The 22466-nt window shown below is 38.4% G+C and overlaps 3 protein-coding genes across 4 annotated transcripts; 1 reads left to right on the top strand and 2 right to left on the bottom strand.

The window, feature by feature from the left end:
- Positions 1–7590: 7590 nt before the first annotated feature.
- sdhaf2 (succinate dehydrogenase complex assembly factor 2) lies at positions 7591–12217 on the bottom strand. Its single transcript, XM_073464553.1, has 4 exons — positions 12086–12217; positions 10343–10566; positions 9687–9796; positions 7591–8271 (listed from the first exon to the last, which is right to left on the bottom strand). The coding sequence occupies exons 1-4, from the start codon at positions 12110–12112 to the stop codon at positions 8141–8143; spliced, it is 492 nt and encodes a 163-aa protein (XP_073320654.1). The 5' UTR covers positions 12113–12217; the 3' UTR covers positions 7591–8140.
- Positions 12218–12527: 310 nt separating this feature from the next.
- Positions 12528–19375, top strand: LOC140994774 (cleavage and polyadenylation specificity factor subunit 7-like). Of its 2 annotated transcripts, none has more exons than XM_073464550.1 (9): positions 12528–13028; positions 13740–13943; positions 14883–14986; positions 15100–15245; positions 15347–15677; positions 15945–16042; positions 17473–17617; positions 17752–18014; positions 19064–19375. In XM_073464550.1, the coding sequence occupies exons 1-8, from the start codon at positions 12942–12944 to the stop codon at positions 18008–18010; spliced, it is 1374 nt and encodes a 457-aa protein (XP_073320651.1). In that variant the 5' UTR covers positions 12528–12941; the 3' UTR covers positions 18011–18014; positions 19064–19375. The 2 variants fall into 2 exon arrangements, with proteins under 2 accessions (XP_073320651.1, XP_073320652.1); XM_073464551.1 differs by having other exon boundaries at positions 17755–18014.
- A 675-nt stretch (positions 19376–20050) lies between these two features.
- On the bottom strand, positions 20051–21485 carry polr2l (RNA polymerase II, I and III subunit L). Its single transcript, XM_073464670.1, has 3 exons — positions 21368–21485; positions 20706–20810; positions 20051–20334 (listed from the first exon to the last, which is right to left on the bottom strand). Exons 2-3 carry the CDS (start codon positions 20798–20800, stop codon positions 20226–20228), a joined length of 204 nt encoding a protein of 67 aa, XP_073320771.1. The 5' UTR covers positions 20801–20810; positions 21368–21485; the 3' UTR covers positions 20051–20225.
- Between the last annotated feature and the right edge of the window lie 981 nt (positions 21486–22466).

The raw sequence follows: 22466 nt of genomic DNA on the forward strand, positions 1-22466 counted from the left end.
TGTGTGTGTGTGTGTGCATGGTGAGTGTGTGTGTGTGTGTGTGTGTGAAAGCGGGAGTACTTTGGACTTGTAGAGGCTAAATTAAAGATATTGTTGAAAACATCATTGCCCTTCATAATAATGACGGTATTGTTGGGATTTGTGGTATTGAAGTTAGCTGAAGACGCAGGGGAGGTCACAGAGGTTGTTAAAGGGTCAGTCCACTCAAATCACAGACACAGATACACCAAATTAGCATGTATAGGTGTTTTTTTTAAACATGGGTAAACATGCTAAAAATAAGCATTTGTCTTTTTCACATTGCCAGGAGACTAGTTTGCCTGTCAGTTTTTTTTTCCCTTGTGTACCATGTTCGTCATCACAAATGCACCAGGAAAGCAGGGAACAGTAGAAAGCAGCAGAGCAGCCGACTGAACAATGTTCAACACGTCATATCATCAAGTCTGACAAGGGGCAAACATTAAGGTGGCCAGGCAGATCATTTCAGATGTCGTGGGTTCGATCCCTTTGGATCACTGCTGCCACCCCAATTACAGAAGAGATCAATAGGATTTCATTGTGGTGTGGCAATTTCTGAAAAAATCAGCAGCAGCTTTTCTTTCCAGAAAAAAAGGTTTCAATTAATCAGATGATCCACAAATCCCGAATGGTTTTTCATTAAGGACTACAAGAAACTGGTGAAAACCAACAACAACATCTGTCCTGAGCAACATCAATTACTCAAGCACCACAAACAAACCTCCATTTGCCTTCATCATGGAGACGTCTCAGTGGCACCGCGGAAATTAAACAGAAATGTTCTGCATTTTTTGTGTTCGTGACAAAAAAGCTTAACTTTCACTTTCACTTTCCCACTTCAACTGGCATGTCTTTTCAATCACGTCTCACAGTTTGCTCAGTTGAATCCATGGTCACATGGTAAACTTGCACACTTGCAGTGGCATTGCACCAGTGACACCCTGAAGGAAGACCACATGAAAGTTATTGAATGCAAAGACCGCACAGATCCACCTCACATCCCTGTGGTTTTTCTACTATGAGATCTTTGATTCAACTGAGCTAACTCTCATTGATGAGGAGGCCTGTGAGATGTAGTCAAAAGGATAATAAGGGAAACTGGACCTTGAGTTTTATTTTTCTTGAAATTACAATTAATATTTGGTGATTTTGGGTGAACTGACAATTTATGAATGTGGGCAGTAAATGACTTTGTTAGGCTTACAGCTGATATTATGTTTGGAAATCAGATGTAGGTGAAAAAAGTCAAAACAAAACACACCCGTTGTATATTAAACCTGGAATAGGCTTTACAGAACACTAGAAACATTTTCTTTGTCATTTTTTCAGAGTCCAAAGGTGGTATTAGACCTTTTTGTGTGCTTTTTAACCAGATGCAAGTCAGAGTTACAGCTTTTAGCTTCACTGCCTGAATGTGACCTCCCCCAAGTCCCATACAGACGTGTGCTGATTGGATGAATGGAAACAAATGAGAATAATAATACCTGTAGGGGAGGTGGGGTGGGGGTCTTTTTACATTCCACTGTTCGTTTTTGTCTACTGGATGTGTGTATGTGTGTGTGTTTGCACTGTGGGTGAGTGTCATCGCAGTTTAGGTTGTGTGATTGTACTTGCTGTGAGTCCCTCTGTGTGTGTATATATCTGCACTAAGTTCTATTTTGCCAGTTTAATACAGAACAACATTGTTTACCGTTTTTATTCTGTATGAAACGATCCAGATGTACAAAGAGGTATGTTTTTTTAACAGTTGTCACTTCTTTAAGAATCACTGCACTCGTTGACGACGATGCTGGAACAAACCTCTCTTCATAGCAGGGTTATTTTCCTCATGTGTGGTTTAAACGGACGTATGGTTTGGGAGGAGGAGGCGGATCTGTTGTACATGAGCTAAGAGTGAAGGTCAAAGGGAAAATGTCACAAACAAGCTTTACAAGATAAAAACCTATTTTCTTTGACCACCATATACCAGACTTTTAGTTCAGACAGAAGCAGCTACCGACATTTCGTCCTCTCTGTCCTTCTTATCCGATCTGATTCACCATGACCAAAAAAAATGAAGGGTGGCACCTGAACATCACAGCTCCCGCAAAACACCCCTGTTGTGCACACATGCTTTCTGGCACAAAGTGTTCTGTGTGTGCCTTATAAACCCTGCCACGCCTTGCTCTTCCACCATATGTGCTCCCTCTCCAAGTGTCAGGGAGGGGACGGGAGGGAAAAAAAAAAGGTGAGACAGGAGATAATCATCACCTCTTTGCATCACTGTTAGCTACGTCTCAGGTCAGAGCAGAGCATCGGAGCATCCCAAAATAACCAGGGACACAGTCATCCGTGTGTCCTGCTGGCCCGGTGTGTTTAAACAAGGCATTATTTTGAGTGTTGCTGACAAAGCATTACATTCCAAAGGCTTAGTGAAAGTCACATAAATCGATGCAAGTTAAATAACAGTCAGGGTTTGGTACGTTTTAGTTGTAAGAAATCGAGCTAGATTTGTCTGTCTACACTCTGCACTGGCCAAATTTTACCGGACGAGCTCGCATTTCTGATTTAGGGCATTCTCTTGGGGGACTGCTTGAGGCAAAGAGAGGTTAACCAGCAACATTTTAATTTATATACTGTACAAATGATTGTGTGAAGTGTCCTGTATGAAAAAAAAAGAAAAAAAAATCATCAGTATTTACTGGGGTTGTTGATATCTGTCTGTCCTTGGTATCACTCAGCCCCCCTCTTTCACTCCCTTTTTCTCTTTGTAGTTAAACATCTGTGGGGTGCACAATGTTAAATATCAACCATTTATTTTTTTGAAATCTGTACAGTGTATATAAAAAAATATAAATGTGTATATAAAACAAAGATACTTCTGGTGTTGTTATGATTTTTTCTGAAGTCATGAATGAGAAACACTTTATAATAAACATCATTCATAAGTGGTAAGTTTATAGTAGTTAATAGTTATTTAACTGTTAACAAACAATGAAATGCTTTATAAACCATTTATTAAGCAATTATTTGTTGTAAAGTTGCAACTGATGTCTGTAATACTTTGTAAATGGTAAATAAATACTGTGTAGTTCATCTATAACGTTATTTAAAAGTTGTAACTGATGTTTATAAAGCTTAACAATTTCTTAATAAACAGCTTATAAAGCATGTCTTTTTTCGCAGTTAAATAACTATTAACTAAAGTTTATTTACTATAAATTTGCCATTAATTAATGATTGTTATTATAAAGTGTCACCCATGTTTGTATGACGACAAGTAAAGGGTTTTTCCAGTGCAGATGCTTTACACGAAGGCGTAGGCAGAAGAAGTACTCAGACCCATGAAAGTACTTTTATCTAAAAATACTTTAATTGAATGATTATTTAATGCAAACGCTAGATAATTATAGAGGTCAACTAGCAACTAATACACCATAAGGTATTTTAGTAACTCAACACTACTCTTTTTGTAACATCTTATAAGCTTATAATTGTGTTTTTGCCATGTAAAATCTCAACATAAGGGTAGCTAGTTACTACAGCTGTCAAATAAATGCAGTAAAAAGTAGAGGAGTATGAAGTGGCATAAAATGGTCATACTCAAGTGAAGAAAAATGACACTTCAGCAAGTGTACTTAGTTACAGGAAAGCTTGATATGGCTCAACCTACAACCCAAGAATGTAAAGAGACTGTAAACTGTCAGACTTATATGCAGTTTTCATCTAAGAAACAAATTTCACAGAGACTTGCTGCTAACTCTGCCGATCCCAGTTCAGTCTGATTTTGGTTGCTGATAGCATCAACTTCTTTTGTCGAACTTTAATTGCGAATACTTGGACCAACTGATAAAGCCACAATTATTACAGCCACTGCAGGAAATACATGTACTTTCGATGATTTTCTCTCTTCCAGCTCATGCAGAAACAGGGCCAAGATTTTAAGGGTAATTAACATGGATCTTTAGAATTGGTGCTGATCTCTAGAATTAAGTAAATTGGCTGCTCTGCCTCCTACACCCTACGTGTCACTGCATCTACGTCACAAGATAACATCTGAGAGCAAAAATCTGAGTGTGTTGAGAGAGCGTGTTTAATTTACCTACTTCCAACATCCTCAAAGTTAAAGCTGGCAGGAGCAGCTCTTTCAGTGAGAGCTGATTCCCTTTGCGCTCCTCTGCTCACGACTCTCCAGCAGACATGGGAAGACAAGATGAAGGCTGGGGAAGCTGGTGATGGTGGTGGGAAGAGGAAACAAGAGAACATGAGATTGAAATTCCAGGGGAGCAGAGGGTGACGGCAGGGCTGAGGATAAAACAGAGAGCTGTCACGACACAGGAAGCAGCGGTGGAGGATGACAGGAGCGCTGGGCTACAGATAGGCACAGTGGGTGTGCGTGGGCAACTGATGAATACATACTCTAAACAAGCCTCACAGCAATGAAGATGTGAGTTTTGCTCCACGTGGGATCTACAGGTGGTGTCTTTTTTTTCTTCAAGGCGGGAAATTGTGACAGCCAGGAAGGATCACATCCAACTGCTGTCAAATAAATGATCATGTGTAGTGCAGAGCATTTACACAGGCACAATTATGTGACTATTGATTCAAACTTTTTAAATTCCTGCTTTATTTATTGCATTAAGTTCTTGAGTTACTAGCAAAAGTAGCAATGCAACAAAGAATTAGCAGTTACATGTATTTTAACCTCCTGTTATGTTCAATTGTCAGGTACAGCAATAATGTTTGTGGGTCAATTTGACCTGGTGCAAAGATAATTTAAAAAAAAAAAATCATTACTCATTACTAAACCATTACTAAATATTCAAACAATATTTAGTACAATGGTGTTACTCACCTCACACAGATCCTGGTTCCATGAGGATAATTCATTAATTTTAATAAAAAATACATGTCCAACTATTTATTTAATGTACATTGGAAAATCCTAGATATAAATACAGTTTTAGATTAAATTAATATCTTTTAAATTTGAAAGTTTATAATAAGACTTTATAAGAAATTTTAAAGGTGTAATAGATAAGAATTGGCCACCTGTTGAATTTACACTCCCAACAAATAGACGGCAGCATATCACCAGAGTTACTGCTGACTGCTGCTAACTGTATTCTGTTTACACATCCATGACTGTAGCTACTGTTAGCTTGTTAGCTCAGTTAGCCGTGCAGCTAACCAGACTACTGAGGGAGTGTTGATGTTTACACTGCTAGCAAAGGAGTTTTGGACTGCTGGGAGAAATAGGTTTTCAGGCCCGGGGCTAGCTGGTTTCACTGTTTAGTGAATGTTTTAAACTAAAATTCTTACATATTTCACCTGTAATCTAAATGACTCAAAGGATTTGTATTGAAAGTAAACTTTAATGATGCAATGTTTTAGAAAGAATGGTTAGAATGAATCAGAAATTTGCAGAAAGTCTTTCTAGACATATGGATGACGAAGAGTTCTGCGTTTTACCATTTGTTTACATGAATGTCTTGGTTGGAGGAACAGGAACAGTTGTTTCCTCATCTCATAATTAGAATTGACGTCAGGATAGTGACTATTTTATTTTTTACTGTTGAGATCAACAATGTGTTGCTCCCAACGTTTTGCTTCTGTTTCTCATTTTGTCAGGCCCTGACAGTGAGCATACCGTATGTAGCTGCAGAGAGTAATGTTGCAGAGACCCTTTTGTCTATCTCGCCCCTCTGCTGCTCCGTGTGGGCAGTTTTCCCATGAGAAGATAAAAGGTTCCCATCAAAGTCATTATAACATCTGCACTTTCTCACACTTAACAGGTGAGGTAGGGAGAATAGGGAGAAAGAGGAGATGGGATAATTTGGGTTCCATGTCAAATTGACCCGAACAGCAAATATATGAGATGTGCCATTACCATCATTTTCACACCAATTAAGGCTAGCAGAAGACGTGTCAAACTGCTAAAATACTTGAACACTTTTCCTAGATTGTCAAACTTTAAAAAGGGCCAGTTTGACCAGCAACATAACAGGGGAAACGGGGTGAAATAATCAAATGTGCTTTTGCACGATAATGGAATCTGTGACTGATATGTGTTAAAATGGAGTTGCTATAAGATAATTAAAATAGGGGCATTAATGTGTAAGCAGCATTTTACTGCAGCCATTGAAGTGGAACTATAAACCACATTATGATAGGTATTCTAGTCTATGGTTCCCAGCCAAGAAGTCACAAGATAATTTTGAGGGGAAGTGAGGAGAGAAGGAAAAAAATCAAAATGATGTTCTGCTACATGTTTATATTCATCTTTTCAACTCTTTTTTGTGAAATACTAGATCATTTTCCTCTTCAGGACTTACTTAATCTCACTTTGGTTAACTACCCACAACTAATAGACATCTGAACTGCAAGAAAGAGCACCAATCATACACTGCTTTTTTGTAAAGGGGTCGTGAGACTAAAATGTTCGGAACCGCTAGTGTAATTGTATTTTATAAGCATATCAAGTATTCTTTAATGTAAATCTTGATATTAAAAATAACTAATAACGAAAATGTGTAAAAACATAAGGAGAGTGAAAAAGATATTTCCCTCTGAAATGTAATGCAGCAGAACTAGAGCATTGCATTGTTAAATTGTTCAAAGTAAATAATTGAGTAAATTGAGTATTTAATAACTGAGTTACTTCCTACCACTGATTAAGATATATGGCAAGACAGATGGCAGAGCAGCAAAGAACACAGAGGGGAACCCTTCTGACATCACCTTGGTCTATTTTAGGACTAAAAATCGAAGGCTGGGATTCTTACTCGACATATTTACCCTTTAAAGCAATGAGAAACAAACGACACATCAACAATCGTCTCCCATCTGTGGGATTGCCTTGTTTGTGTAACACCTAGCCGGTGGATCATGTGTACATTACGAGTCTATGGGCGTACGCAAGCAGGCTTGTCATCTGTTTTGAGATTCTGTGCACATCTCCTGGCCAGAGGGCATTTCCCTCCTGCTCTCAGTACAAGGTTCCACTGAACCGACATGACACACAGCCAGGCAAGATATTTTCCCCACAGTCAACACACACTGATCTGCTGGTGGAGGAGAGTATTATGACCTTGTTGGTATGGCTTTAAGCAAAAACATGCATGTGGTTTAATTGGAAACTCGGTTTGAGAGAACATTTCACTGGTGCTTTCTTTCATAAAAGTTGTTAAAAAACGCACTTCTTATCCCATGGCTTAGATCCCTTTCATCTTGAATACAATAATGAAGCAACACTAAGAGGATCTTTGTTTTATAAAGGAAGCTGCACCTCCGTTTTAAAGTTTCACAGCAGATGATCATTTGAGTAAATACACCAGCTGTAGGCTGATATTTTCACATTGTATCCTGCTTGAAATATGAGGAATGTGAGATGTATATGGTTTACAGGTGATCAGCAGTTGCTTGAATTTGAGTCACTGAAAATAAGGTCATCTGCTTCCATCTGGTGTCAATGAGCTGATACTGCAGGCAATGCAATCTTCATCATGTCACAAATGAAGTTCATAGTCAGTCACAGCCACCTCCAGTGTGTTTTATAACCCTTTGTTATATGTGAATATATTAATGAAAGAATTGTCCCAAGCATCAACATTTATTAAATAACCCATAATGTCTGTAATAGGCACATTAACATCATTGAAAAGAGCCAAACTGTGACAGTTCAACATGCTACGCTAATTAATGACTCAATGCATTTCTATTCAATTGTGTAGTTTAGAAACAGAGAATCACCTTTTATCTATTTATCAAAGCTGACTTCTTTAGTATGTATCTCACAGTTTACATTTACATTCTTGAATCACAAATTTACAATACAATTAATGTAACATATTCAGAAAACCTTCCAAATATTGTCTTGCATTGGACTTTTCCCGGTCTGCAAACGTCCCTCAGCTTCCACAAATCTATAATAACAGAGGAAGCAGCGCACAGAGGCTTTCATGGTGAGAATAGAGAGATGTACTGCAGTCATGGATGTTTAATATTTCGTACACTCTGCTGTGTATTACTGGAGAGACACAGCTGACTTCTGAAGGATGTTTCAGGTGGGTTATGACACTGATATTTCCCCCAGCGCTCCACCAAAAATGAGTCTCTGAGAAGGTTGACAGGGCCATGGACCTCATTGACTTTCCTTTTCCAGGTACTCTAAGCTGGGCGCATCTAACCTCTGTTCATGGTCTCGATTCTTTGTGAACTCCTGCAGCATGTCCATGACCTCTCCCTTATAAACATCAGGGGTAGGCTGAGCTTCTGTAAGCAAAAAGACAACAGAATTAATTTTCTGATTCCAACCTATGACCATTAAAGCTTAAATAATGAGGCCTCTACCCCCCTTTTCAGAAATCTGAACATTGTTTCAGTATATATGACAACTATTCAAATGAGATGTGTGTTCATATACAAATATTTGTTCTTGCCTTTTTCTCTACCACCATCCTTTAGAAACTTTTAATATTATAATTATAAAATTATGTTATATTGATTTTTATTGTTTTTATTTCTCTGTAAGGGAGGGGAGGTCCATTGTACAAGCCTGATGGCTTTTCTGACCTCTTCTCACACATCTCTTATCTTTTGATTATCTCATTTTATCTAATGTTATGTGTGTAAATAAATAAAAATAATTAAAGTGAGATTTCAGATTCTTTATTTTAAGCGAGAGGATTAATGATGAGGCAGATGGCTGGAGAGCAATGAGCACACAGAGGGGAGCCCTTCTGACATCACAGTGGTCTATTTTAGGACAAGCTGACAACGTAAATCTGAAAGGCTGACGTAGGCTGATTCAACATGATATTTCCCTCCTGATGATAATAAAAAAAGAAAATGCACATCAACATTTATATTTGTTTCATTTCTGGAAATTGGATAAGGCAACTGTGATCAAGAGTAAGAAACCCTTCATTTTAATGTTTCCCTCATCTTCAACAATAAAGGGCTCATTTATTAATTTTAAAATGGAAACCACATCAATTAATAACCATAGTTATTTAATTCAGTAACGTCAGATTGCCTGCAACTGCTTTTTGTTTGGTTTTCAAGAGTGTTGCTGCCAACTGGATGTGTTGATCTGTGCCGTTCTCACTCTGATTCTGTTATGCACAACAAAACAGACACGTAATTGAATCAAATTAAGAGGAAATCAGAAGACTAAAATAGTAGGTCAAATTGGGACAGTGAATTAGATCCCAGGGTGAAGTCTGAGCCAAAAGGAAAGGTATAAAAAACAAAACAAAACAAGAAAAAAAACAGCATCAGCAATGAAGTTAATTTATAAGCGCAGCTGGGATTTCATTATTTCGGCATCAGCAGCCACAAATGATTGCCAGTTAAAAAAAAATGTTTTTATTATTATTATACCCACTGGACTGCCATATTTTGTTACAGGCTGAATATAAAATTAGAATACCTGATTTCTTAGTTGCTTTTAACACAAAACAACAAGTCAAACCAAATATTTGTTATTTGTAATTTGTACAAATATAAACCATTAAAGTATATCCAAATTCCCTTCAGTGTCTGAAATGTCTATTGACTGGTTGCCAGCTCACTAACTTCTGATTTGCTCTAATGTATTACATCTACTGTACTGGATGAGACTTTACAGGCAATTTCACATTTTTGAGGGGAAACTCGTCAAAAAGAAAAAAGAACTATTCTCTCACCTGTTGCCCAGTAGTAGATGTCCCAGTCATTGCTTGGTTCATTAATCAGTCTGTCGTACTGCAGCAGTTGGTTCTCACTCATTGTGTTCAGATATCGCTTTGCAAAAAGGCTGCAAGAGAAACAGGGAACTCATTTGAGTCTTTACTTTAAATAGAAAGTTGTAGTTGTACTGTTAATTATCTGAGCAGCTGGTGAATGGGCTGCATGCTAGGAGCTTCTTCTTTTTTGGGCTCCTTCACATCGCGTCAATGCCTCCTCCTGGTTTTAATCCCTTGTCAGTGTCCCGTTATTCTATATTTGTATAATCCATCTGGTGGCGCTCAAAGAACCACAACCTTCATATCCTAAAAGACTTTTTACACAGATCTCTAATCATCCTAATCTGTTTTTTTTGGACAGAAAAGCATTGGCTGTGTTATTTAGCTCACTGTTGCCTGCTCTTTCCAATTTTTCAACCCACATCCTCCCTCAACCCCAGCCTATTCAACACTGTGTACTTAAACTAGAAAGCTGTACAAAAGAAACCTGAAGAGTTTGTCATGAAAACTGATCACACACCTGTGCTGTACCACTGCTCAAAAGTGTGTACATGAGATGAAAGAAAAAAATGTCACCAACACAGTAAGATCAGACAAACACAGCGCAGTTTAACAACCTGAGCAGAATGCAGTTCTCCAACATCCCCCTCTTGCGGCTCTCATACAGCAGGCGGCGCCTCTTGATGTCAATGGGCTCGCTGAGCTTCTCCTCCCAAGGAGGCAGAGGGATCTCAATCAGGTCACCTCTGGTGTCATCTGGTGCATCTCCACGGTAACCACGAGATGATACCAGCCCTGTGACCGCTGGTCTCCATGCTGCCTGGCACAACCCTGTTACAAGCTGACACGCAACAAACATACATGTTAGAACAAATACTGAGTAGTCTTTTTTTCTACAGTATCATCGTATAAATGTGATGAGTTAAACTAATAACTGAGTAATCTATTTAAAGTCAGTTAAAAAAGGCAGTGCTGTTGTTGAATTGATATATCCCCGTTTCACTACATCTGATTGTCCCAGTTACCTTCTAAAACACTGCCTTTATTTTGTATTACCATTTGGACTTTTACCTTAAAGCATCCAACGTTATTCAAACATTAGGTCAATATGTTTATCTGTCCTCAAATTTATGTAACAAGGTGCATGTCTGAATGTTGCTTTATGTAGACTCAATGAAGGTGACTTTTGAGTCTTGAATGTTCTAATTTTATAAAGCTAATGGCTTATAATGAGTTTAATTTAAGGGTTTTAATGATTGTATTTTTATTTTCATCAAGTGTTTAATAAGCACCTTTGAGGGATCATTGCAAAATTGTGTTTACATGTTTTATGTATATTAGGGATTGACCGATATGCCTTTTTCAGGGTCGTAGAAATCAAGGAGATTGAACTGCACTACATCCATCTATTTGATACATTTAGTTACTGGTTACTTTGCAGATTCAAATTGTTCAGTGTTCACAGGCTATTAATTGCGATGTGTTACCAATCAGATAGTGTTGTGGGTGGTACACTGAATGAGAAGATCCTGCATCAGAGCCAAAGTAGCACATTTTAAATGAAGTTTATTTTATCTGCAATCTAATGGAAAAATCACAGATACGGATAATATGAAAATGCTGAATATCGGCCCGATAATATCGGCCAGTAAATTGATATTGGAACTTTTAACCCGCCAATATCGATATCATATAAATCCAGTAATCGGTCAGGCTCTACTATTCTTTATATTGCTCAATCCATTGATTCCTTAAGATACTTAGGATAAGGCAGATACAGTACATGTGATATATCCTATCTTATGTTGAAGAAGACATTGTTTTTGGCTTGGATTTAGATAATGGCTGACTTGCAAAAAAAAAACCCAAAACAAATATTGAAAAAATATTGAGAAAGAAGCTCAGTTACATTTATAATGTATCCTAACACCACGCCTCTTCTTTAAATCTTTACCTCTTCGTTTTATTAATGGAGCTCACAGTCTCTTCCATCAAATATATAACCTGAAGTTCACTAAGTTTAGATTTAAAATCAATTTATCGATACAGACATAAACAGGGATCGAAACAGAGGAGAGTTATGTAATAATATCACACGCTGCCCTGTTGTACACCTGTTTAGCTACTCCTGCTTTGTAAAACTGTTCCAGAAAACACTACAACACCAAAAGACTGAGCTGCTTTCACGAGTAGTCATGTGCAACATTAATAGGCTGCTACATCGTATTATTAAACTAAATAAATTAAATTAAGGCAGAGCTATCGAAAGTCCTCGGAGAGCTCTAACATTCAGACGGCGTAGCGTTCAAACTTGAACCAAGAAATGTAGAAATAAATGCAACGTTTACTACATTACTCACTCTTTTTGCAACAATAGACGACAGCATTTTAACCCTCTTTCTTGGGACCTTTGGGAGTTGAGCTAAGAGCTGCTCCTTCGCCGTGGAAAGAAATGTTAGTGATGTCTGAATGTCAAACACATAACAGTGAGCTTACACAAGCAGTTCACGTCACACAGGAGCACCCGGGACACTAATGAGGTGGGACCGGATACACAACAGCGCGCACATGACGCTAAGGTAACGGTATTGTTGAGCTACAAAAAACATTATCTGTGTTATTATTTAATTTGAATATTTTCAGATAATTTATATAATCAGTGCGTTGGCTTAACACATTCCCTCGCATTAGAATTTGAAGGGGCTCGACCCTAGGAACCGAATGTTGTATGTTGTAAGCCGGTAACATATCCCTGACGGACTAAAATGTTCACGTACTGAACGCTTAGCTACATTAGCATTAGCAGATCAAAGAGCGAACCCATAGTAGTCCGAAGCCATTTATATGAGCATTCATACACGAAAGACCGTGCATGTGTTATCAAAGTGTTCATTAACACATTATGTCTTGAGTTATGTCCGCCTGTGTTCTCGGTTGGTCTTTATAGCTGGTTTTAGCTAGTAACGGTATTATTTTAGCGGTGTCGAGCGGAACGTTGTTTAACGTTAGCTGTCGCCAGAAACAAGGCGGAACGACAACAACAATGCTTCGATGTTGACAATGCACTTGTTGTCGGTATGCACTGATATTTAGCTACGTGTAACGCTACTGGTAGTGGTAATTTGCAGCGTGTAACGTCACGTAGTTACACTAAAAAACAAAAGACTAACTAGGTTGGCTGCAGAGCCATCAACTGGATCATCTTAGGCCCGCGGGATGGCTGCTGCAGGACCTGCAGCTGGACCAAGCACCTCCAAGACGGATCTCATAGATCTTTACGGTGATCTGAATCACACCGATGAAGTGAGTCTGAAGTTTACATAGTTTTTGCACCGCTGCAGATGCATCAATGAGAGCATTACAGTGGTGTATCCGAGATGTAAAGTTGTCTGCACCTTTTGATGGAGTTTAAATGCACTTTTCTCATTTGTGAAGTGATCACTTATATTCAGAGTTTCAGTCTCTTTTTGAATGGGGACCTATTGATGGGTTCGCACTCGTATTTGCAACCAAAATAAAACACGTTCACATAGTTCACGTTCTGTCATTCAGGCATCTATAGCGTCAGGTATCACTCAAATCTAGAAAAGTCTACATGCTCATGTGAAGTTGTGATGTCATACGTTCCCATGTTTGAGACTTATTTCAGCCTTTGAGTCAGTTGAGTCAAAGTGAATGTACTTTCATCCAGTTTTGTTGTTATAGTTTTTCTGACAATTTCAGGTATCCCCCCAATAGAAAATAAACTGAATCAAGCAGGAGTTCAATACTTACTTTTTTTGTTTTTGTGTTTGTGCTTACTTCAAGTTCTGTCAAAACTCCTGTAGTATTTGGGCATTTTCAGAAAATATGGGAACAATCCCCTGTCATTCCCCACTGCCTCCTGCTGCTGCATTTGCTTGTATTTACATTTCCCCTGGCAGTGTGTTTTGTTCATTGATGCTCTGCACACATCTGAGACTCACAGGGTGACAGTATATAATGCCTGTGTTGCTTTCTTTCTATCCCACACAGGATTTGGACAGAATTGCTGAAGCAAATGAACTTTATGATGCAGTTCTGACGGGGGCAGTCAATCAGGACAAGAAAGTTACTACAAATGCGGTGGCTCCAAAGGACACATCAGCTCAAGAGAAGGCTAAATCAACAACAGAGAATAGTAAAAAAGCAGGAAATTCACTGAGGAGGCTGTCTTTATATATTGGAAATTTCCCCTGGGTGAGTACCACCTTCTTTGTGTTAATGTTGATTTCATGTTTACATGTCTACATGGGCATGCATAACACAGCTTAACATGAAACAACATACAAATAAGATTGCAACATGTGAAGGTAGACTTGACAAATTACACATTTAAAGAAATGTACATTTTCTGTCTTTGTTTTCAATAAACATGTTCAAATATCTTGGATGTGATTATGTACTACCTCACTCAGTCAAAACAGAGTCATCTGTAGAGTCATCTCATTTCAATAAAAGTCAAATCAAACAATCCACCAGACTTGCCATTTGTTTATACATTTGGCACTGTTGTAGTATGTTGTCTGTTTTCATGACGCAGCATAAATCCTTCAAACGCTTCTTAGAATGTCTTCAAATGTGGACCTCTTTTACACCACGATGGGATTTTCCTAAACTAATACAATGCAAGTTTTAGGGGGATTGTTAAACACTATTTAGTGGAATGGCAAGACATTCTCTATTTCACTAAAGATCCACAGTGGACTGCTTTGTACTGGCTTCTGTTAATGCAATAGATTATGCCTTGAGTTGCCTTAAAAAGAGCACCAATGAAAAGTAGAATTCAAGCTCATCCAGCGGCCTGTCCATAGCTAACTAAATACCTTGATAAACCTGGTTACATGTAATGAATTTCCTTTGTTCTCAAGAGTCTTTAGCAACACAACTTGTTTCAAAGGCCTTGTCACAAACTGACATTTGGCCCAAAGTTAAATTAGGTGTATCCTAATATTTTCTATTTATTCTAAAATATATCCTCAACAATCTCTCCTTAACAAAGTAAAGTTTCACTCATTACTAGATACATTTCAAGCTCAATGTCTGTTTCTTCAGGTCCTATTTACCAATATCACAAGTAACTATCTACCCTCCTCTCATATTTTCATCTCCTTTTCCAAAACCTGCTGCTACCTCCAGTGGACATCTGATAAGGACCTCATTAGCATGGCTCAAACGTTGGGTGTAATGGACATGATAGACATCAAATTTGCTGAGAACAGAATTAATGGCCAGTCAAGAGGGTGAGTGGCTGCCAATCTAGAGAAATCTTTGAAGTTTGTGTTTGATTTATCCAAGCTTTGTATGACTTTGTGTTAGTAGTCACCTATTTTGTTTCTTCTACTCTATAATACAGATATGCAGAAGTGGTAGTAACCTCAGAAGAGTCATTAAAAATATTGTTGGAAAAAGTACCCCACTGTGAACTCCATGGGGAAAGGATAGACTGCCGCTTTGCCACTCGCCAGAACCTCACCATGTTTGAGGACACAGCTAATAAACGTGAGAGCATCACAATGTTGAGAAAATACTGTTGATTTTCCATTATACTGCAAATTATCAATATGAATGTCATTTTCACAAAAACAATGTGTTCTCTGCAGGTATACCCATGCGTGCACAATCCAAAGACCCAAACGACCCGGAGCCTTTGGAAAAGATTCCCTCATTATTATCGCAGGAGCCCAGCCCTCCCCCTATACCTCCACTTTTTCCATCAAACAGGTTTCCCTCATTACCCAGCCCTTTCCTTGGTCGGCCGCCTCCTCTCTTCCCACATATGCCGACCAATATCCCTCCACCACTGCCACCCCCTTTGTTCCCTCCTCCTCCAATTCATATTCCTGGCCCACCACCTCCCAGTCTGCATACAAATCCAGCATTGGTCAACCCTGCACAAGACGGTCACAGCAGCAAAGCTTACAGCCAACAAAAGTGAGACCCTTTTATATTTACAGCTTTTGCAAGCCATAAACAGTAGTATTTTTTTTTTCTTGTGAGATAAGATGAAACTCAAAATACCAAGGCACAGAGAGGAATAAAACAGAATAGACATACCCAAACAAATAAGCACATGGAACATATTATGGATAATATAACACGTTGTTATTCAGCATCTTTGCCATAGCAATTAACGGTCATTTTTAGTAATAACTTGTGATGCTTATATAATTCTGTCCATGACAACTGTGTATTTTTCAGACACACACGTACAGATCCAGAATTTGAGGAGCTGATGAACAGAAACAGAGCTGTTGCCAGCACTGCTATCACCAAGGCTGTGTCTGGAGCAACAGCTGGTAAGTACACCCGATGATCAGATTCAGTGAAGTGGAAGAAACATCACAGAACTTAAAAAGCCATGTGGAGAAAGAACTGGTTCTTACCTATGACTGACAGGCATGTGGCAAAAATATCAACAAAAAGCTGTTCCTCACTTCTCTAACAATGGAACTGGAAAGTAAATAAATTTAGCCTCATTAACTGGTATTTTTTGTTGTTATGGGATATGAAATTGAAATCTTAAACAGTACTTACAATAGTAGAATACTTTTCCATTTACATAAGTACACCGACCCTTTATTCAGTGAACTGTTACTTTAGTTACATAATGTCTTTGAAAACATGGCTAAATAAGCAAAAATCAAAACGTAACATTTGGAAATAATTATCTGTAGTTGTCATTTTTTGCGTAACACTCAACAACTCACTAAATCTGCTTCATCAGGACTATGTGGTTCTGGTTTGATCAGATTTGATAGACAGTGGCCTGGCAACACAAGCAGAAAACCCCACAGTTGTCATCATGTTTAATTCAAATGTTGCTAAATTCTGATTTGTCAAACCAGAGAGAAGCGCTCTGACAAAACAGGAAATACCTAAATTCTCTCTTGTAAACTTAAGTGGTCAAGAGTCCCACTCCAGTCCAGGTTTTGTGTGTTCAGGTGCAGCTTTCTTCAACGGACTTATAGTAGTCAGTTGATGGGTAGTTGTGGTTTTCACCTGACATAGCGCATGGCATTAATGTACAAGAGTAGGCAGTCAGAGTCTGTTTATTACCTTCTTGGCAAACTCAAGGTACAGAGTGGCCTCAGTTGAGTTTTATACCATTAAGACTTGATTGATGGAGTGTTGCGTGTTGGTTTTACATGAGCCCAGTGTGCTACTGTCAACATTCATGCTTTTGCTTGATCCTGTGCTTTGGCACAGTTGTTATCTCAGAGGTCTACAGATGGTTCCTTAGACTTTATTTAGACAGGCATGAAGCTTTCAAGATCCTAGAGTTCACAATAAAATGTGGCAAAGATGTTCAAATAGCGGATGAAACCATTATAGCATAGTCTTTTTTTCTGGATGTCTGTGTTGAGGCGAATGTAGATGTTTGAAAAGGGTTTTCACCTTATACCAGACTCTCATATTCCTCACTGCTGATTAAACAAACTAATGGCTAGCAACAATAAATGTAAACAGAATACACCTGAATGCAAATGCAATGCTTGTGTTGTTATAAATAATACATGGTATGGTATGACAGTGTAAGGTGTATAATCTAATCAGGGTGAAACAAATTGTAATTGGCTGTCAAAGGTTTGTGATGGAATACGGTGAATCAGAACCAATTGCTGAGATTGATGTCCAGACTTTTTGTGGGGGTTAATGTGAGCTCTGGGGTGTTTAACTACATAAAGCAACATTCACTTATAACTGATTTGTGCAATTGCTAATGCAGGAGACCTGCGGGTGGCCATGGAGACTCTTTTAACTGCCATTGCCATCATAAAGCAGTCCAGAGTGTTTGGAGATGAACGCTGCCAAGCCCTGGTCACCTCACTCAAAGACTGTCTCGTCTCTATCCAGGGCAACTACGGCTACAGGTTAGTTAATGTAATTATGTGTCATGATGGATCTTGTTGTCTATGCAGAAACTGAAGCAAAGGATGGAAGTGGCATAAGCTGCTTCTTCTTATCAGTCTGTTTCACACAAATATCAAATATACACATTTTTCAGCAGGAGCAGCAGTCGTTCTGGGGATGAAGAAAGAGAAAGAGACCGGGACAGGGACAGGGATAGGGACCGGGGTCGTGACAGAGAGCGGGAGCGTGATAGAGAACGTGACAGAGAAGATTCCTCTGGTTGGGAAAGTCGAAGACGCAAAGAAAGCTCCTGGAGTGGGGAGAGGGACAAGGAACGCTCACGAGAACGGGAAAGGCACCGAGATTACAGAGAGCATAGAGACCACAGAGAGCACAGAGACCGATATCGCTAACTTGGTAAGCTTACCTCTTATTTATAAACTTTTTCATCCACCAGACCATTTCATTTTTTGGCATGTGTTTTATCATCAGTTCTATTGTTGGGTTTCTTGTACATCATAAAATGTTTTAGTGTTTTGAAGTACATTAAGACCACAACAGAAGAGACTGCCCAAAGATTTGTTAATGTAATTTTAGGAATCTAGTATCACAGAGCCATACTGGTGCTGGTTAGTGTCTCTCACACAACATCCTTTAGCTTGCTTGTTAAGTCACCCCAATAATGCAGAATTAAGTTACACTTATTGAATAACTTTACTACAGATGTTGGATCAAAGCAAAAGTCAAAACATTCATTAAATGCTTCAACAAACCTGATAGAAAGTGTTTCATCTTGTATTTCACAAAGTCACTGTGATGAAGTCTTAGTTAAAATAATCTTGTCATTGTGACTGAATAAATAAGTTTTGTAAACATATATATTAAATCACCTAATGATCATCATTTTTTTTAGCATTTGATTAATTTCAATAATGCATCTTATATTCCTCCATATATTTATTTATATGGCTCAAAAGTGCAGATTGCTGGGAATTAGAGGTTTTAAGCTCTATTGGATAAACCGTTAAAAGAACATGCCATTTCATCACATCCCAAACCTTTTTGACAGATTATGATTTATGAACTGAAGGTCGGTGAAGTAGTTATTTTTAGTACAAAGTTTGTACTGTGCAATGAACTGTTAAAAGTCAGCAACCCGTTCATCATCATCATCACATTTTGTCTCCTGGTTTGTGTGTATGAACAGACCTGGCAAGGGTATAACTTGATAATATACATAATGAGATGGAGCATATGCAGAACTTTAGAGTGATACATTTAAGAAAGCTTTTCAGTCAATACAAAGGTTTATAGTGTTTTCTAGTTTTTTAAATCACAGTAACTGCACAAAATGTCACAACAAACTGTTATGAGGATAATTTAGACGCATCCTCTCAGCTGCTGGCCAGTACAATCCACACAGTTGTGTAAATGCTGCTCTGAAAGTATGCTTCTTTTCTCCCCAGGCTGATCGATTTGTGAAGCAGACTGAAGACAGGACTTTTTGTTTCAGCATCAAACTGTATAAATTCTGGAGGAATCAAATGTGAGATGTATCTCCAAAAGCCTAAAGTGTACTGTTATTTGTTCCCCGTTCATCTGTACATACTGGGACTTTTAAGGAAAACATGTGGTTGTAGACTTGTTGCTGGGACATGCGATCCAATGCTTGCATGCACGGGAACACTTCTGATTAACTTATGTAATGTAGTGTAACGTTTTCATCACTTTCTTTTGTATTAAATTACAAATTAAAAAAACATTCCCTGAGAATATAATTCTTGTGTTTCATTTCCTCAGACTTTTGGGTAATTTTTAGGTCGCAGGTACCCTCGTAGTTTCTGAGAAGAAATTTTAAGAAAGGAGAAAAATCGTCACTGCTTGATTTTCACGACTGGAAAAAAACTGAACAATTTTATACTGTTTTACTTTGTTTATATTTTCAGAGCCCTTCTAAAGCTACCTTTCTTGCTTCAGTTGTCTGGCAACCTTATTCCCCTCAAGGATGGCTTGTTTGTATAGAAAAATATATCAAAACTATTTCGGAGTTTGTAGTATCACCTTATTTAGTAACTATTGAGTTTGACCTTCATGGATGATCTAATAATTATCTAAATTTCGATTTTTATACATCACTAAAATGGTATTGTCAGTGCAGTAAAAAATACCCCAGTGACTGAATACTTGATCATTCTTACACTTGTATCATTGTATCTGGGACAGTAATAGACAGACACTATAAACTCGTCTTTGGTTAACTCAGTTTTCAGTGTGTCTGATCTTGGTGCAAAGATTAAGTAAAATTACTTGCGGTAATTTTCTCCATGACTTGAGGTGCTGCTTTGCTTTAATGCAGAGCACACTGACCCAACACACAAGAGAGAGCTCATTTTCACCTCATAGTTCTGGAGAAAAGTTTGTGATAAATAGATAAACCAGTAACAAAGTAAGAATGTCATTTTATAGATTTATTTAGAAAAAAAAACATGACATTTGTGCACAAATAACTGTTCAAAAAGTCTTCACTGTAGTCAGCGTTTGTTGTCACACATCAATAATATAACATGAATCTGTCCATGCCACAGCCCCACAAAGTCCTTGCAGAAGTTGAAGGTGGCCAGTTACAAATCACTTTTCCAGCGGAGCATAATTCAACAATTTCTCAATAAGATCCACGTGAGATAGGAGCATCCTCCGACAACAGTATCTCTTCAGGCCAAGGGCATCAAGGGCATCACTTAAAAGGGAGAGAGGAGGGAATGTTAGCCCTAATGCATGGCATACAAATCACGAATGAATACGTAAAAGTAAAGGCCATGGAAATTACTGCAGGATCGCAGCCTAAATGACCTCAGGTAATCACTATTATTCGTGTCTAAATGTAGACAGCTCGAAAGTTTGGATGAAATGAACATGGCTTGTGACAGCTGAATAGGCTAAAAGGTTTCTGTGTTGTACTTCTGCTTGACTGTTTCCTAGAAGAGTCTTTTGGCACAGCTTCACCCATGACAAGTTACATTGTTTTGGTTTTCTTAGCTAAGCCTTATTACATTTCCACGAACCACTACTGCCAGCAGAATGACAGAAACCGAAAGATGTTCATCTCACCCCTCTGTATACTCAGCCTGGAGTAGGCCGAGGTATGCCTCCCACTTGTTACCCACGATCTTCCCACATGTGAAGCACCGGACAGGGATGATCATTGTCGGATACCTGGAAACAGAGGCACACGAGACTGTTCACATTCACACTTAAGTGTATAATGTAATGCTGGCTAATTCAGCTGGTTAGCATCATTTGGTTGATTCATGTTAGCAAAACAATTCGTTTTCATACCAAAGTACCAATGCGGTTATCATATAAACCTGTTTAAACGATGTATGTACACGTTTAGAAGTAAAACGAACGGAAATAACTAGAGCTGTGGTAACGTCTGTCGGTTAGCTAGCAATGCTAGCTAGCTAAATGTTTTCTACGTAGTAGCTACAAAACTTCAATGGGTGTGTTTTCGTTGAAAAGATTAACCCAACGTAAGTCTTTACTCACAGTATTTTCTATACCAGGAAGGGTTTTAAAGCTGTTTTTCCCAGCGGATTAATATGTAACGTTAGCTAAATCCCATAGTGGAATTTCAAGCTAGCACTAAGATCTGTTGCCACGCGATTAGCACAACAGCCGCTAGTTACATGTTGCCACGAGTTTACGTAATGTTGTGTTATTCGCCGTTCAAAACACAAAGTCTACAATAATGACAACTTGTATTTACTCACCGTCGCCAATCTAGTATACCCAAAGCTTTAATGTTATGTTATTCCCAATGAAATTAGCTGCGGGAGAGTTCTGACAGCTTCCCTCGTTTTCTCCAGGTTCAACAACAGAAAGACTTCCGGTCTAAATCTTTCAGAATAAAAGCGTTATTTCCACAAAGGTGAACTGGTAATAAATTTGAAGTGTTTACCAAATACGCACTCATTGTTTTGGATAGGATGGATCTAAAGTACGGAAGGCCTAAAGGGCCATGCATTCATACATTTTATTTCCTCCGTTTTCCCGTGATAACGAGTTAATTTCATTTGTTTTCTCGAGATCTCGAGTTATTATCTCGAAATAACAACTGCCGTTTTCCGAGATAACGGGATAATTTTCTCGAGATCTCGAGATAACGAAACTTTGTTTTCCCGAGATAACGACATAATTAATTCGATCTTGAGAAAACAAAAGGATAGTGTAGTATATTAAATCATTGCAGGAAACATCATTCAGTGTAGCAATGTCAGGGGAGCAGGAGCATATCGATCACCGCGTCACATATCTTTTCAATCAAGGCCTGACACAGGCTGAAATAGCATTATGCCTTGCTATTACAGATCATATACACATTAGTGTGCATAATCTAAAAAGGACAGTTAGCAAGGCTTCAGCTATATCGGCGGCGCAATCTAAGTGAGCCTGATGTCGAATCATCTCGAATTAAATATATCGTTATCTCAGGAAAACAAAGTTTCGTTATCTCAAGATCTCGAGAAAATTATCCATTATCTCGGGAAAACGGCAGTTGTTATTTCGAGATAATAACTCGAGATCTCGAAACACATATGAAATTAACTCGTTATCACAGGGAAAACGGGGAAATAAAATGTATGAATGCATGGCCCTTTAAGGCTTCCGTACTAAAGGGCCATGCATTCATACATTGTATTTCCTCCGTTTTCCTGTGATAACGAGTTAATTTCATTTGTTTTCTCGAGATCTCGAGTTATTATCTCGAAATAACAACTGCCGTTTTCCCGAGATAACGATATAATTAATTTGAGATCTTGAGCTGTTGTAACATTCATTCATCCCTTCATCAAAAACTAATTTAGTATA

Source organism: Pagrus major, chromosome 4 (assembly GCF_040436345.1).
Source record: "Pagrus major chromosome 4, Pma_NU_1.0".
NCBI lineage: Eukaryota > Metazoa > Chordata > Actinopteri > Spariformes > Sparidae > Pagrus > Pagrus major.